Source organism: Triturus cristatus, chromosome 6, assembly GCF_964204655.1.
Source record: "Triturus cristatus chromosome 6, aTriCri1.1, whole genome shotgun sequence".
NCBI lineage: Eukaryota > Metazoa > Chordata > Amphibia > Caudata > Salamandridae > Triturus > Triturus cristatus.
The window spans coordinates 789,592,838-789,610,052 of NC_140589.1; the positions used below are offsets into that span (position 1 = coordinate 789,592,838).

Sequence of the window (17,215 nt, forward strand, 5' to 3'; positions counted from 1 at the left end):
TTGAATTTCTCAGCAACTACTGAACGGATTTACACCATTTAAAAAAAAGATAGCTTTCGGATCTAAGCACTACCTGGCCAAATTTGGGGTAATTCCGTTGAGCAGTTCGGGCTGTAGCCTGTCTCAAAATTTCCTATGGAAATTAACATGGGGAAAACATGTTTTGGGACCCCCTTTTTTCTCAGCCCCCGCTTGATGAATCACCCCCAAACTTTCAGGATAGGAGCTGACCTGGATAGACTTTTTTTGTGGAGAATTTCACAAAGATTTGTTGAACAACGCCAAAGTTATTAGCAAATCAAAAAATGCTTTTCCTATGGAAACTAGGTTCTAACTATAACTACCTACTGGTGATCGCCAGTAGGTAATATATTCTATAGTTACCTATATGAGCTTACTTTCACAATAATTTGGTATCCAATATTTTGGCCTCAATATATTTGTAAGACAATAATCATGTTTTCAGCATTCATAAATACTAGCTTGGGTGAATACAATTTCCTGTAGCATGAACTACAGATACCTTTGAAGTTTGAGCAAGTGACTGGTAGATGGAACCCAATTTATCCTAAAAGGGATACAGAAAGTTTGTGGTCAAGAATATGTTGATATGTGCTAATCTGTAGATGGGCTGCAGACCTTATTGTGAGAAGCCAAGACCAACCATGTTGTTATGGGTGTATTTGGTAGAAGGTAGTGACAACCCAAAAATCAGTATTCCACAATAACAAAATATATAAAGAATGAACTAACTGGGGTGAACTTCTGAAGAGGTGAACTACATACCTACACTGAACTGCTACAAGGGGTATTTAGTCATCCTCCACTTTGTAGATATTGATGAGTTGATTTGCATAGCTCTAAAATTAACAGTTTTTTTCATCAAGGCTTCTATCAATATTTCTACACAACAGGCACCTCCATTATGAGTCAAATGTTTAATGGAGCATTTTGGATGTAAGAACTTTGGATGGCTCTAGCATGGTTTTCCATCTGGGAGATGTTTGTTTTTATCTAGCTAGAATAACTAAAATGTTGTCTGCTAGTATTTCTTACTGTATGTTTCCAGATAATGATGAATTATGTACTGTTAATTGTAAAAAGTAGTACAAAAGACAAACAAAGGTTTTGAGAGCTGCTCTGTTATCCAGCTTTTTAATTTCTTTTAGCTGTTAATTAGTGTATCCTCCTCCACCATATCCTGTAAGGGAATGATGAATGAGTCTGAGGTTGATGTCAATATATTTGAGGCACATCTTATCATGGAAGCTTCAGCCTGGAAAGCCTTCATGGTGGGCAGGGCATCCTTGATATTTCACATACATTGGCTGGGTCAAATAATTCAATGTATAGACATTCCTATTTTAAGCCTGGGTGCAATGAATTGTGTTATTTGCAAGCCTTTGAACTTGGAAAACCTTAGCTTCCATGGCTTGCCAAAAATGTTGATTTTCCACAACTTTGTGGGAAGAAAATCTGGAGTTTCTTAAAGACAGAGAGGCTACTTTATCCTTCCCCATTTATTCCCTTCCTATAATGTGGCAGTTTGATTGTTTTGCAGTTTGAGAGTGCCTTGTGTGTTTTTTCTTGGTTTGTTCCATCCTTGTTTAGAAGGCAGATTGCGGTTCATTCTCTTTTTTTATATAGTCTGAGAATGTTCATTAATTTCACATTATTTGTTTTGAGACAGCAATAAAAGAGGAATGTGCAGTGTTAGCCTCCATGTATTTGATTAAATTCACTTTCTTTCCCACCAAGAAGTGAAACATCTACATTGTTTTATTCTAATGCTAACTTAGCAAGCATGTACCCAATGTTAATGTTGATGGACAGTCTTTTTCTTCAAGGTTGAACTTTTCACAGGCTATTTGTTTTTATTGTATGCTTTAATGATTTACCTGTTAAGAGTTGAACTCTTGTGACTGATTCAGCCAGATAAGATAACACTACAGAAAGGGACACCTCTTAAGGAAACTTTAGCCACATCTTCAGTGATATATGTAGACGATAAAGAAGTCAATAACCTCAAGTTACACCTGTGCAACATTTGTAATACAACCTTTGTGTTAGACTAAAACCAAATCCCTCGATTTGCTGTCCCCACCCTCCTTCTAGCAAAAGAATGTTCAACATACAGAATTCCTGTTATTGACACTGGGTCAAAGTGCACCAACTTTGTGGGACTGTCCGCAATATGTATCTGTCATCTGAGGGAACACCGCCCTATGAGAGGGAAGGATAATCAGGAAGCTGTAAGTGGTCTCATGGGGACCAATTGTACCAATTAGGCCCTCATCCCTGTCCCTTTCAATCAGGATGTTGACCACTATGATTACATTTCTGTCATCCACAAGCAGATGTTCAATGCCCTGCCTTGCTGGTAAACAGCAAACCCTTGCAATTCAATTAATAATATTCACAATGATTTCAAGCCCCTGTTATACAAAAGTATATCATGATTGCCCAATCTTCATCATTAAGTGCTGACTGACGCAAATGGAGATCATGCCCATTGCTTATACATATTTACTTAACGTGGCTTAACGCTGCCTTGTAAATAAGGCACCCTTTCATGCTACACTTAGCGTGAAAGGAGAGGGCAATGGGTGTTGGTGTTGGCGTTACACCGCAACACCCATTGATTTTAGCGCTGCCCCATATTTACAAGGGCAGCCTAAATATGGGGCAGCACCAAAATTAGGACCAGGGAAAACCAGGTCTTACCCTAGTGAAACGAGGAGAAATTTTTATTTTCTCCTCGTTTTTTCTGTTTACATGTGTGTTGCGATGTGCAGCACACAGGGAAACAGCAAACCGCCAATGATTGTTTTTGTGCAGGAAGGTGTCCCTTTCTGCACATAAACAATCATTTTAAAAAAATTATGTTTTGCAACTTCTATGTGTGCTGCATTGAGCAGCACAGAGAGAAGTTACAAAACAGCATTTAAAGATTGTCTATGTGCAGGAAGGGACACCTTCCTGAACATAAAAAATCTTTCCCTTCAACGCAGACACCCTTGCACAATGGTGCAAGGGTGCCTACGTTGGCGCTAGGCAGCTAAATTTAGCACCAGTGCAGGGGGAAATGTGGGGCTGCACAATATTTTTGTAAATATGGTGCAGCCATGTGTTTCTGAAGTGACGGAGTGTGTTGTTAGCCTTCTTGGCTTAACGACATGCTTTGCCACTTAACTTGTAAAAATGCCCCATAGTTGTGTACATTGCTCTGATACGACTTTCTCCAGGTCCTAATACATATACGTTCAAGCATTCATTTGTGTTGTCATCCTGCTCTTCCCTGCTTTGACATTTGTGAAGAGTGAAGGGTGACTACATCTTCTATTCAGTCTCTGTTGAGGGATTAGTCAGTAAGAGATTTGTACTGCTGCCTTTATCAGTTAAGTTGTCTGCTAACATTCCCATACCTAATTTAAGTTAGACTAGTTTAAGAGTGACTTTCTCTTCTATGAATTGGCTTTTAGCTACCACTCCCTGTTAATCTCATTCTACTTTACGCATACATCATGTATGTAGCTGTTCAAAGATTCTTTTTTTCTGAATGTCCCATAATTTACAATTCAACACTAACAACCGTATTGAAATAAATATGTGAAATTAAATAAGGAAGGGCTGGAGTGTTCATACTCCTGCATGCATTTCTGACTTCCCTCCTAACACACACACATGCACGCAGTCACACACACACCTACACCTCCTGCTCCTCGGCACTACCCTTCACAAGAAAGATGCTAAGTTGTAAAGCAGCCAATGGGAATTCCCCTTACTGTTGTTTTCCCCACTTTACCATATGCCACAGTAGAAAAGTATGCCCATTATTTCTTACAAACTACGGATTTATTGGTGACTCCACTCACCTATCTAGTAAAGCAGAACAATTATTCTTGAGTTTAAGTCATGACCTGAAATCATAATCAGCAACTATTCTCAAGTTTCAACTGCCTTGTCTTTGGTACGCATGTGCTGCAAAGCAATTTTAAACCTTGAAATAAAAATGAGTAACTTATGTTACTACTGCCTTTCCCTACAATATCACATGAAGTACACAAGTGTGCAGATCATACTTCCATAAAATTTTGTTAGGCTAAAACAGTCATACATAACTGGGAAGTTAGTACTCTCGAGCAGAAACATGTTTGGATGGTGTTTACCTGACAAAATGCCGAATACGTGGTTTCAGAAATGCCACCAACTCAGGGAGATTTCACAAAATAGATCTTAGCATAAGGTTGCATTGTTTTTAGGAGTTTCATTTTACAAACTGGATAACCGTAACTAATTATGTACCCAGTGGGAATTTAGGGAAGTACCAGTCAGTATGGAGATTCATCTGAACTTCACAATTTCATTTTATCTGTTTTAGTGGGCAATTTATTTGATTATGATGTCGGTCGGAGTTGCCGCCGAATGACATCACTGCGGTTTTGGAACCGACCGACCTCGGGTCGGCAGTCCGAAACCGCAATTGCAATGCGACCACACATGGTGCTGTCTCACACTCCCAATTCCCTATGGGAGCTTATGCTGCAGGCAGAAACCTATAGAGAAATGGGAGTTTTTGTAAATCACTGCACCGTGTGGCAGACACCGTGAGGTACCTGCCACACGGCGCAGAGATTTCCAGGGGGGCACCATAGGTGACCCATGGGCTCCCAACCAGACGCTGTGGAAGAAGGGGGGCCCTGCTAGGGGCCCCCAAAGTCACTTTCCGACAGGCTTTCCATATCGGACAGCCCGGCATGGAAAGCCTTTCAGAAACTGACATCATAATCCCAACTGCCGAAACGTCATCCGTACATGATTATGTGGCAGTTCTGACTAGCCGATGGGCTCCTTGAGCCCATCGGAAGCCAATTATATTGACTGGCATGTTTAAAATCGGACTGTCGTCATTGTAATATGGCAGTCAGATTTGAAACTTTAGTCAGAGGCTTTCCAACCGACATCCAAATTAGGCTCTAAATGTGTTCCCTGGCTATATTTCCCTTTTCTTTCTCACTACATTCCGTCTCCACTGGTTAATTGGGAGGCGTACAACATAGGAGATACTAGGGTATTCCACAGCTCTTTTGTTTATTTGGGAGGGTATATTTGAAAGAGCAGAACAAAAGTGCACTGCCTTGTTCCTTGAATGTTTATGTTTTTATTCAAGAAAGGGGATAGATTTAGCAGGCCCTCCTTATGGCTGTACATAAATCCCAACGGCCCATCTTCAACAAGAGGCCCCTCTATTTTCAGAACCACATCTGTCTCCAATACCTATTGCTTCCTACTTAGATGAAGTGGTCTTTGGACATACCCTTTTAGGCATTTGCTTATTAGGGGCAGTTCCCTTCGTTCACTGTGTTGGGCTTTGTCAGTCACAGCATGTGGACCACATCCATATGTAAGTTTAACTCCATTGGCAAACATGTTAGCAGTCAAGTTCTCTATTGATACCCAATTTTAATGTAAGCATCCAACACACATTTCTCTGGAAATCCCTATTCTTTACAGACAAAATGTACTGAAAGTGCTTCTCTCAAAACTCTCTGTACAATATTTAGTGCTTGTTGGACCTGAACCTTTTTGCAGAGTTATCCCCAAGCCTTTTGCCTTCCTCCGCCTATTTTTCTGACCTTCTTTTTGTTGGATTTAGGACTCTGGGCACTTTAGCACTGCTAATCTGTGCTAAAGTGCATGTGCTTTCTCCTTAAAGCATGGTATGATTGGTTTACACCTGTTTGGCATATTTAATTCACTTATAAGTATTTTGTAAACTGGTACCCCATATACCCAGGGCCTGTAAATAAAATGCTACTAGTGGGCCTGCAGCACTGCTTGTGCCACCCACAGAAGTAGCCTTTCAAACCTGTCTCAGGCCTGCCATTGCAGAGCCTGCATGCACAGTTTACTGCCACTTTGACTTGACATTCACAACTACTTGCCAAGCCTTAAACCCTCCTTTTATTACACATGGTTCACCTCTAAGGTAGGCCCTAGGTAGCCCCAGGGGCAGGGTGCTGTTTAAGTAAAAGATAGGACATGTGCCCTTATTGTGTGACATGTTCTGGTAGTGGCAAACAGCCTATTTTGTTTCTCGCTTGTGTGAGGTTTACTCTTCTCATAGGCTAGCATTGGGAATTGCTTTATATGAGTTTTAGCGGTCTGATCTGAAAGGAATAGCGTTACCATGTTTGGTTTGTTTAGAATTGTAGTGATAAATTACACTTACTGGTGTAGGTCGATTTTTTATTACTATTTTAGAAATGGCACTTTTAGAAAGCAAGCATCTCTCTGTGCTTATAACTCTTGTGCTATGCAGACTGTCTTCAATCCACGTCTGGCCAGGGTGACAGCTACACTTTGTGCATACTTTCCAGACAGACGCAACACAGGAAGGGATGGTTGTGACAGGAGAGGCATCTGCTTCCATCTGCATACTGATCGTCTTCCTGGGCTGGGAGAGAGGGAGGCTGGGTTCACTTAAATTTGTATAGGCTTTGTCCTGCTCTCACACAAAGGGCTGATTTAACCCCTACTGATGTCTGGAGCCAGGGCTGAGTTAAAAGGGAGTGTTGTGCACTTCTAAGGTTTCTTTTGAAGTGATCCCTAGATCAAAAACATTGTGAGTATAAGTACAGGGGCTCTGGCCCCGTATTTTTAGAAACTGCGTGGGCTTGTAACCAAATGCTGCTGGTTCTACAGAGAGCACATTGCCTGAAGGAACTGCTGTGCTGCCTGGAGGAACTGCCATTGGGACTACTTGCCTGTTGTGCGCTCCGGACGCCTGTTGGGCTGTAGGAGGGACAGCCACTTTGCAATCTACCTTATGAGATGGCCTTCTGCCTGCTGTTTTGCCCCAGTGTTTTCCAGGGACCAGTTGGCTGCTTCCCTTGTCTATTGGGAAGCCCAGGAATTAAAGGTATTCTCTTAAAACGACCTAAAACTGGCTGTGGAAAACTTGCAACGGACAGCATGGCAAGCTTCCTACTCCCCATAAGGAGAAGAGCGTGTGGAGAGATTGTTGTGTCACTGGAGAGAGAGTGGCACATGGTGAGTGCGTCACTCGGTGCAACCCTAGAAGTGCGTACACTCGTGCCTCATATAGCGTGTGGTGAGCGTTATTTTATTGACACCTTTTAAACCTGACCAGCGCTGACTGAACATGTTTGTGCAGACCGAGCCGTCTGCTCTGTCCTGTAAGTGACCAGGACTCTTGTTGTTCCCAGTGTGGCCCCTGCAAGGTAACTTCGACATGCAGGCTTCAGGAGGAAGGTACCGCCCTGAGGCACCATCCTCCTGCGCTCCACAATACCGCCGGCCATCAATCATGCCCTCTCAGTGCGGCCCCTTGCAGAAACGAGATTGCAGGGCTCACAAGTCGCTGTATTGATGGAATCCTTGGTTACAAGAACTAGCCAATCCCGCTCTTGAGGCCCGCCGATGCTTATGGCACCTAGCAGGAGGTCACCTGTGACCTAAGCAGTTCTGACTGGTCCACTCTCAAATGCCCGCCAGATGCTGAGCTCCGCCCAGAAGGCCCCGGAAGGTACGGTGTGGTTAATTCAGCACTGCATGCTTCTCTCGTGCCCCGCAGAGTACCGGGGTTGCCCAGGACCAAGTATTTGCCTGCAACCGCTACTTGGCACTTTTTCTTGCAGGGGACCCAGCGAGGTCTCCCCACTGAGTTCTGTGGTGTGTCTGCACCCATCCCTCCTTGAGGACGTACAAGGGGGCACTTACTCAAAGTGTTAAGGATGGAGTGAGACCTCAAAGGAGGTCCCCATGTTGTTTATTCCGTAACTTGCCGGATTACCACATTCCTGGTAGTAAGTGTGCAGGGCCGCCTGTGACCTATGTGGGATAATTAATGACCTTATGAAACTGTGCCCACGTGTGGTATGGAGATATATTAATTCATGTGCTTCTGCTCCAAATCTAACGTGCATTACATATACTACTGGTATGATATACGTCATTTTTATCCTGGATTGGCAGGGTATTGAGTACTATTTGCATAGTATGCACAGTGGTTATGCTTCATATCATTTCGGTCTGGTTTTTATTAGGATGAGAAGTACTGTCTGAAAGGGAGCACATTCTGAAAAGACTCTAAGGATTGCATGTTTCATTCTAACAAAACTGCTGCATGTCATGCTATAATATATATATGTTGTTTTGCCTTGAGTGGTCAGGATAATGAGTATTACCTCAGTATTTGCATAATATGCACAGTTTTCATGATTGTGCAATTTTGGTCTATGTTATTTGCACAAAATATACTATATTTTTTATATAATCTTGTGTAGAGTCTCTTTTGGGGTGTATTCATTGTATTACTGGTATGAGTGTGTTGCGTAAACTCTTTAAACATTGCCTCTGATGATAAGCCTGCCTGCTCTGCTCCAAGTTACCAGAGGGTGAGCACAGGTTATCTTTGGTGTGTAACTGACTTGCCCTGACTAGAGTGGTGGGTTCTGCCTGGCTTAGGTGCATACCCTAGCCAACCAGAAACCCCATTTCCAACAGTGCTTTTTTTAGTATGCTGGTTCCTCGTTCATTCCCAACACCGATCACACTCTTATATTCTCGACAGTCCGATCTTTTTTAATGTGCTGGTCTCCGTCATGAGTACAGAGTCTCTACAGTCGTAAAATTACTATTAGTAAAATTAAACTCAGTTTGCAAATACTACAAAATAGTATACTTACACAAAAGTGTAAGTTTAACTCTGTGAATCATGCCCAGAGTATTTTGATTACCCAACTGTGGGTGTAATACTAGATGTTGGGAAGGCCTTGGAAAAGGTTTCTTGACCTTTTCTCAGTCCAGCACTGCATCATTTTGAGATGGGTGCCACCTTCTTCTGAGTGGTTCTTGCTCTGTATTTATCACCCACTCCTAGAGGCAGTTTAATGATATTCTTCAGAATGATTCCCTTTAGGGCCAGGTACATGTCAGTGAGGCTCGCTGTCCCTGCTGCTTAATCTTGCTAATGGTAGATTTTTTGTTGATTGCCAACAGGAATAACCCTAATATCAAAGATACACCCTTCAGCCACAACTGTTATAATGATATAATGCAGCAGCATTTGCTGATGATGTTTAGTGTGGATGTCCGGAAGCTGTCCATGATCCATTTCAAACCATCTAAATAAATATACTAAAGTACCTGACCACTCCTTCAGTGTGGACACGGCAGATGTCATACCCCTGAATAATTTTTTATACTAATCCTTCTTACAAGGTCCCAGACTTAAACGGTAAGTTCTTAAGTATCTGGTTTAGCAATAACCTATAAGAGTGAATTGGATATAATAAGGTCACCATAAGCAAGATTAAACCTTTTCTGGCGGGTAGAACCGAGACAATATGAATGACGATTACTTCCAAAATGAATTTTGTATCATCCATGTTCCCATTAAGGATATATAGAATTCAGAATGGTAGACTTGGTGATCTCAAAATGTAAATGAAATGGAAAAAGTAAGCCTTTTCCCTAAGAAACTATGTTTGAATAGAAATCAGGTTTTTACAATAAAAAATGTCAACAAAACAACTCATTCTAGAATGATAATTGCTGATGATAAACATGCTTTGTTACAGCTGGATAAAAGACTATCACATAAAGTGTCCAAATATACCATAGCTTTTCAGAGGCATAAGAAACGCATTAAGTTGGAATGGAAGCCATTATTTTGGAACACTGGCTGAGCAGAGACTTTGGTGATCTTGGAAGCCTATGTTCTAGAAATTCTTTCAGCAGAAATGCACATACAATCTGGGCCTCAAAACATCAACTTTTACATTTTTTTTTTTTTTAATTAAAGGTTGTGATTTTCAAATAGAGTAGATTGCCTCCCTGCTACATGGCAAGACTCTTCTGATCTGATCATGAATTATTTATGATTTATAAACTGTTCTCACAAAAATTCTGCAACAAAAAATTAGCTACAAAAAACTTATCTAGCTATAGTTTTAACTGTATTGCCACACAACCAATGGAACTACATCTGGAAATAGTTGTGCTTGTCTAAGATCACTGCGGTACTACTACAGTGCAGATACTGGTATAACCATATCATTTATTGGACAACAGAAGTGCTATTTAGGTTAGCTCTGTTACCCTCTAACGAATGTTGGAACTGCCATGAGGCCTACAGAGATCAGTAAAATATGCTGTATGATTGAACGTTGTGTCCCCGATCCGGTCTAGTGTTCAATCGTATATGCAAAATATTTTTCATATCAATTGAACAGTGGACTTCTTAACAGCAGTACTGAGAACCGTTGCAGTGGCCCCCCGCAGTGTCTGAGTTTACCAGATGTATTTTAATTAGACTTACTGCTAACCATGTGCACTAAGTCAATCTTGTGTGATTGGATGAGAGCTGACCATCTTTCCTTCCACACGCAGTGGGTGTGAGTTTGTTTTACTTGAGGGTCCGATAATATTACCCTCAATGAATGACACCCCTCTTAAATTTCAGTCCTCTGGAATAAGTTAGATTTCTATCTAGAAATTGGAGCATCATAATTTTGATCCCATCTTAAGATACTGTAGGAGTGCATCATTACCATGCATTGTCAGCACTCGAATATATTCTGTGTGATTAAAGAAAGATTACTAAGAAAAGATGGGGTATTGCATATTTAAAGTACTCCACGTGAAAATTAATGAGACCTATAACTGTGTGCCTATAAACGTGACTAAACAAGGGCTTTTTAACACTTACAAAATTATATTTTAGGAGAAGTTAACGTTTAGACATGTCTCATTGTGCAGTTAATAAAACAGAATGTGTATGTGTAGACTAATGCTTAAACATGTATACGTGCAACCAGAAATTATCAACATCTAAGCTCCCTTGTGGCTGTCTAGAGGGAATGCACAAAGTCCAGCTGCCATCCACCAAAGACGTGTATTCAGCGGCATGCAGCAGGTACAAAATGGCTAAAGTAAAAAAATGAGCGGGGAATGAACCACTTGTGTCTCTTATGGCAGAGTCTCTAAAAGAAATTATTGAGACCCTCAACCATGCTGTCACAGCCCGCAGTGTAGGTTTATCTCTGCTAGCGTGATCTGGTGGATAGAGTCATAATTCGCATTTCGGAACATGGGGGGGATGCGGTACTAACAGGAACACAGCGACAAGCCTGATCCAGCAGAGAATTACACTGAGCGTTCCTCATGTCCAGGGGGCAATAATATTCCCCTATCAGTTCTGGGTCTAATGCAGAACCCGTAACTGTTTCATACTCAGAGCAAAATGTGTTCAAAGATGAAGATGGGTGAGTTACCAAACTCGCTCATAATTTCTGCATGTTATTGAAGCACGCTGAAATTTAGGCTTTATAGAATTATGATCCTGTGGTAAGCCACGAGACCGGCTAGGGCTTATATTGGCAGAAACATGTCAACTTGATAACCAGGTGTTATGGACTAATAAACCACCCATATCAACACCGCGCAATTTTTAAACGTTATCCTTGTCCAGTTTTTTATTAAAAACGTTCCTACCGCATAATAGATCATTTTAAGCACATGTCACTGTCATTACACAGACAGTCTCCCTCCTGGTGGAGGATGTAGAATCACTTTGTAGAACAATACACTGAAGTGATAAAGACCTGATGATGACGCTATCCACCAGATCACACTAGCAGAGATAAACATACACTGAGGGCTGTGACAGCGTGGTTGAGGGTCTCAAGAATTTTTTTTAGAGACTCTGGCATAAGAGACACAATTGGTTCATTGCCCCCTCTCATGATCTTCAGTCTATATGAACAGGAAGCTGAATGAACCTCTGCTTCTTTCTTCCCCACCTTGATTTGAATTAAAGTAAGAAAATGTCAACTTTCTAAAAGTGCCATTTTCAGAACTGCAATTTAAAATCTGACTGCACCATAAGTTGTGTTTTAAATTGTGAGTCCAGAGACACCAAACTTGGGGGTCTTATCTCTTTCCAATTGGAAATTACCCTTATAAAAAGTAATAAGGAAATCCCAGTGTTGTCTTATGGGAGGGGTAGGCCTTGCAATAGTGAAAAATGACTTGGGTCGTTTTTGACTACCAAGACATGAAAACTTAAACATACATGCCCTGCCTTTTAAATACATTGCACTCTCTCCTGTGGGTTATACAGGGCCTGCCTTAGGTATGACTTACATGTATAAAAAGGAAAGGTTTAGGCCTGGCAAGAGGTTTATCTTGCTAGGTTGAAGTTGCAGTGTAAACTGTACAGACAGGCTCTGCACTGGCAGGCCTGAGTCATGGTTATAGGGCTACTTACGTGGGTGGCACAATGAGTGCTGCAGGCCCACCAGTAGCAATTAATTTAGAGGCCCTGGCCACATGTAGTGCACTTGTAAGGGACTTAAAAGTAAATTAAATATTTCAGTTGGGGATGAGCCAATATTACCATGTTTAGGGGAGAGAGTACAAGCACTTTAGCACTAGTTAGCAGTGGTAAAGTGCCCAGAGTCCTAAAGTCAGCAAAAACAATGTCAGAAAAATAGAGGAGGTAGGCAAAAAGTTGGGCGGAAAACCACCCTAAGGCTGTGCAGTCTAACAAAGACATTCACTGCTGCTGGCACCATTCACAGCCAAATGCCACTGCCAGCATTACCTACTGATGATTACACTCAAACTAGTGTGACATTTCTTATTATTCCAGGTCACTTCAAATTGTAGGAATAGTCTGGGAGTCCTATTTTTATAAATTTTAAAAGTATATTAAATAGTTAAATGTGCCACTGATGTACTCTTAAAAAAATAGACAAAAAACCATATGCTAGACTCTGAAGAAAACTACCTGGTGTTTACAAATAATCGCTGGTGATGACCACTGGAAAACATTGGCACATATTAAGCACTGTTGTGGGGCCATAAGACGCAGAGTTTCCTTATAATAAGCTGTAATATCCACTTTTGAGAATGATAAAGAATGTGTTTCTGGTACTTGCTGCAAGTTTGAGTGTCAAGCATGCCACTTTTGATAAATGGTAGGTCTTTTCCCATGTATTTCACAATGTTACTCTGTGGTCTATTTCCACCAAAGTACCTCCAAAACCGCTGAACAATACTGACTTACATCCTCATCAAAGTCTATTTGGTCCTTTTGTGACACCTTTAGCATCAGTGTCCAATGTAAATGACATTGGAACTAAAGAAATGGTTACAGACACATGGAACTTTTTACCTGTAGGACTCTGGCCAAATATTAGGGATGAAATTAGGTTTCCCCAAACTCCTGATGACTGGAAGAGAAGGAAGAAGACCCCAAAGTACTGGTTGACGATGTCCTTGCCAACTTTTCCTGCCTTTGCTGCATAGTTGTTTCCGCTCACTGTGAGGTAGGTGCACTTGGCAGCCCAGAGGGGGGCCCCTCCCAGTCCCAGGATCACAGAGGTGGGGACCAGGGTGTACCTAGAAAAAAAGGTTTAACGATTACAAATTTACTATGATGGCCTATTTATTGACATTAATTAAAGGATGCATCTTTAAAGTATGTGGAAATGATTACAAAACTGCAATGTGGTGTAGCATTTTGAGAAGAAAAACCACTTAGTTTCTGACAATTCTAAATTAATTAGAATGTTTATTAAATATGTCAAACCAATGACTGTCCTAGTGTTTTACATTTATTGTTTAAAACAGTGCATTAGCAATAGGGTAAAGGTCCATGCCATGTGGGCACAGAATCACAAAGCTCATCTTTGGTAATTGTGTAATATTTGCACTAGTACAACAATCTCATTTGAAATTATTTGTGATAATGTATTGCAAATATTGTTAGTTTCGGAAAAGGGATTCTTTCACTGTCTGATGGTTCTTATGCTGTTAGAATCCCTTTGCAATAAAACGTTTTTTATGGTTAAAAGGCAAAGGAAACTTTTGGTTAGCAGGTTTATCCTCCATTTTAGAAGTTATATGATTGCTCAATCGACCATGTATTACCCTGCCCTCTACTCTGTGAAGTGTACCTAAAAAAAGAGAGTTCAGCTCTTCTCATCAAACCTTTGAATTATGTACAAGATGGAGAATCCAGGGTAGTCAGCCACAGGTATACCTGGGCTTTACCTTGCTTTATCTAAATGGACAAATGATGTGACCGGGACTTCCCTGAACTTTTGAATGCTATAGTCGTTGTTAGCAGTACCAGCTTGGGTAGAAGTTTCCCAGAGAATATGCAACATAACAACACATGGAGGCAGTGATGGTCCACTTGCAGCCAAGCTTCTTGATCAGAATCGGTGGGACGAACATCGAAGAAATGATGAGTGCTGCATAAATAATACTCAGGGAGGCCACGCCCAAGCCTTCGTCGGCATTCAGGCTGCTCTGTGAAGACACAAACAAGCATTGCTCATCAAGAACCTTAGTTAAATAGCCTTGTCTGATACATTTTCAGATATTACATAGATGTGTAATTGATTAGACTGTGTCTCTGAAGCCCTGTCCCAGACATACAATTAAGCTTCCGCTTGGTAAGATTCATGACCTTAACCAAACAAAACATAAATAGAAGAGATACCGCTTAAGGACGCAGCGATGTCCAGGTGGAATCCGTGACGACTACTTAAAAATAAAAACACTTCAGCAGCCCCCTGATAAGTATTGGTCCTAAATCTTTAGTGCAAAGGAAACAGTTTTACCATAGGCAATTATGTGACTTACAAATTTTATTTTGGCCCAGTTAGCACATGAACTGCTTAATTTTCGCAGATTAAATGTAATTTATCATTCTAACGGTTGCTTACCTCTTCTTATGGCCCAATTAGCATATAAACTGCTTAATTTGCACTGACATATTTTACTTATAATTTATAAATCTATTTCCTACTTTTCAAACCATTGCACAATTTGCACATTGTCACTGAATTTAATTGGTAAGAGGCCAAGGGCAAGATGTACGAAGGATTTTTGCATGCGCAAATGGGTTTTAGAGGCGTTTACGCATGCAAAACTCCTGTGGACCATGTACGAACCCTATTTTGCGAGTCGCAAATAATTTTCGACTCGCAAAATAGTGTTTAGCGACTCGCTATTAGGAAGGGGCATTTCCTTCCTAATAGAGAAACCCCAACAGCTATGTAAGAATGTTTTGCGACCGCAATTGCAGTCGCAAAACACTCGCAGTTTACCACCCTTTTCAGAAGGGTGGTAAAGTAATCGCAAATGGGAAGGGGTCTCCAGGGGACCCCTTCCCCTGTGGGAATGCATGCACAAGAATTTTTTAAGGGCAGGCAGTGGTCCCAGTGGCCACTGCCTGCCCATAGAAAATGAAAATAAAAAGTTAATTTTTTTTTTTAAATGCATCCCATTTTCCTTTAAGGAAAACAAGCATTGAAAATGCAATAGGTCTCGCCTTTGATTAAGTTAAAGCTATCTGCTTTGCTAATGGTATTCTATAGCAAAGCAAATGGCTTTAACTTAATCAAAGGCAAGACCTATTGCATTTTTAATGCTTGTTGGTAGGGACATTAAGTGATTTGCCAAGAATCACGGGATGTTGAGCCAACGCCGATGCTCGATCCTTGTTCCCCAACTCTGGCCGTTAGGCCACATCTTCAAATTCTGGGAGTTCAGACTAGATTAATTTCAGCAGAAACAAATAGGCATCTTAAAACAATGTAAGAGTGGGGAACATGAAGTTATCCGGTGACCTTAAATACAAAGTGCCCCGATTTGGCCACCCAGCCTTAGATTGTCTCAAGCGCATATTTAGCTTTACAGCTGCCTACGATTGACTCTGACCGGCAGGCATTACTAATCAATCAATCAATCAATCAATAAGGACTGTGGTAATCTAACTAATACAAGAAACAAACCAGCAAACGCTCGCCTCTGTTGTTGGCCGGAGAGGACACCTTGTCCTCCGAGGGAACACTTCTTACAACGTTGGGGGTGGCCATGCTGCACTATGAGAACCATGCACTACTCGAAAGAGCCAGCCAGCTGGAAAGGCCACGTCACCCGCAGGGGGGTGTTTACAGAAGACAGCCCCTTGATGTTTCCCCCACTGTCCGGGAAGAAAAGTCTTTTTTCAGTGGTCATTTGGCTCCTCAGTCTAGCCGCAGTCAGCGCAAGATCTCTTACCCCATCCCCCCGGAGCGATATCTAGTCCTGGATAAAGTTTGGTATTCACGAGGACTCACTCGCCTGGTCATCCTTGGTTTCTGGCTAGTTTTCATTCCACCTCATATCTATTTTTCTAAACACCCTACACTTTAAGTGGCCTTTGCTCACTCACTCTAGATGTTCTAGAGAAAAACACTTTCCCAACGACAGATTATTTGTTAAAGAGTCATAGAGCCGCACATCCCAGCCATGATACCCTGCGTTGCCCGTAATTTTGGTACATAATGCCCTCAACTGAAGCTGCACTTCGTGTCTTGACGTTTGTGCAGGCACAGGCCCCCGACTCGACCCTGCACAGTGCGCTGACCGTCACTTAGTTTACAGGCTGTTCTCGTCTGTGTTAAATTGTTAACACAGTCACTGTCTATCCATCTACGTAAAACACTCCAAAGTAAAAGAAAACATAAAGGTGCTTGGGGACGGCCCTTTGGCTTTGTTTTCAAAAGTATGTATTTGTTTAGGCCTAGATTGCTCCCCAGAGCAGACTTGTAATGCGATCTGAACTCTGTTCCTAGATGCATGTCCTCCGTCGAAATCCACGCTTAAGATTCTCTGTGGCTAAAAATACAGTTATGACTGTTTACTCGTTTAATTGATTGCTTTTAGTATAAAAGTATAGTATTGCTTTCTATAACTTACTAGAAAGTCCATTTTGAAGTCATAATCCTTTCGAACTCTGGTGTAAGAACTGTGAATACCACGTGACTCAATGGCATCAGTGTTTTCATGTCTTCGGTTCCCATTCAGCAGCCCAGTGCATTTTTTTGTTGTTGCATATTTATATAGCGTGAACTCGACCCGGAGGTATTGGAGCGCTTTACATGAGCACCAGTTGCATTACACAAGGACACACTCCTTTTTGGTAGGGAGATTAAGTGATTTGCCCAGAATCACGGGACGTCAAGCCAATGCCGAGGCTCGATCCTTGTTCCCCACTGCGGCCCTTAGGCCACATCCTCCAATTCTGGGAGTTCAGACTAGATTAATTTCAGCTGAAACAAATCGGCATCTTAAAACAATGTAAGAGTGGGGAACATGAAGTTATCCGGTGACCTTAACCCGTTCTGTG

The 17,215-nt window shown here is 41.5% G+C and overlaps 1 protein-coding gene across 1 annotated transcript in view; it reads right to left on the reverse strand.

Moving 5' to 3' along the window:
- UNC93A (unc-93 homolog A) overlaps window positions 1-17,215 on the reverse strand; it is a 261,105-nt gene that overhangs the window by 116,950 nt on the left and 126,940 nt on the right. The window contains exons 2-3 of the mRNA XM_085611371.1: window positions 14,165-14,346; window positions 13,205-13,431 (exon numbers count right to left, since the gene is read on the reverse strand). Coding sequence (XP_085467497.1) covers window positions 13,205-13,431; window positions 14,165-14,346 — 409 coding nt within the window. The remainder of the gene's footprint in view (window positions 1-13,204; window positions 13,432-14,164; window positions 14,347-17,215) is intronic.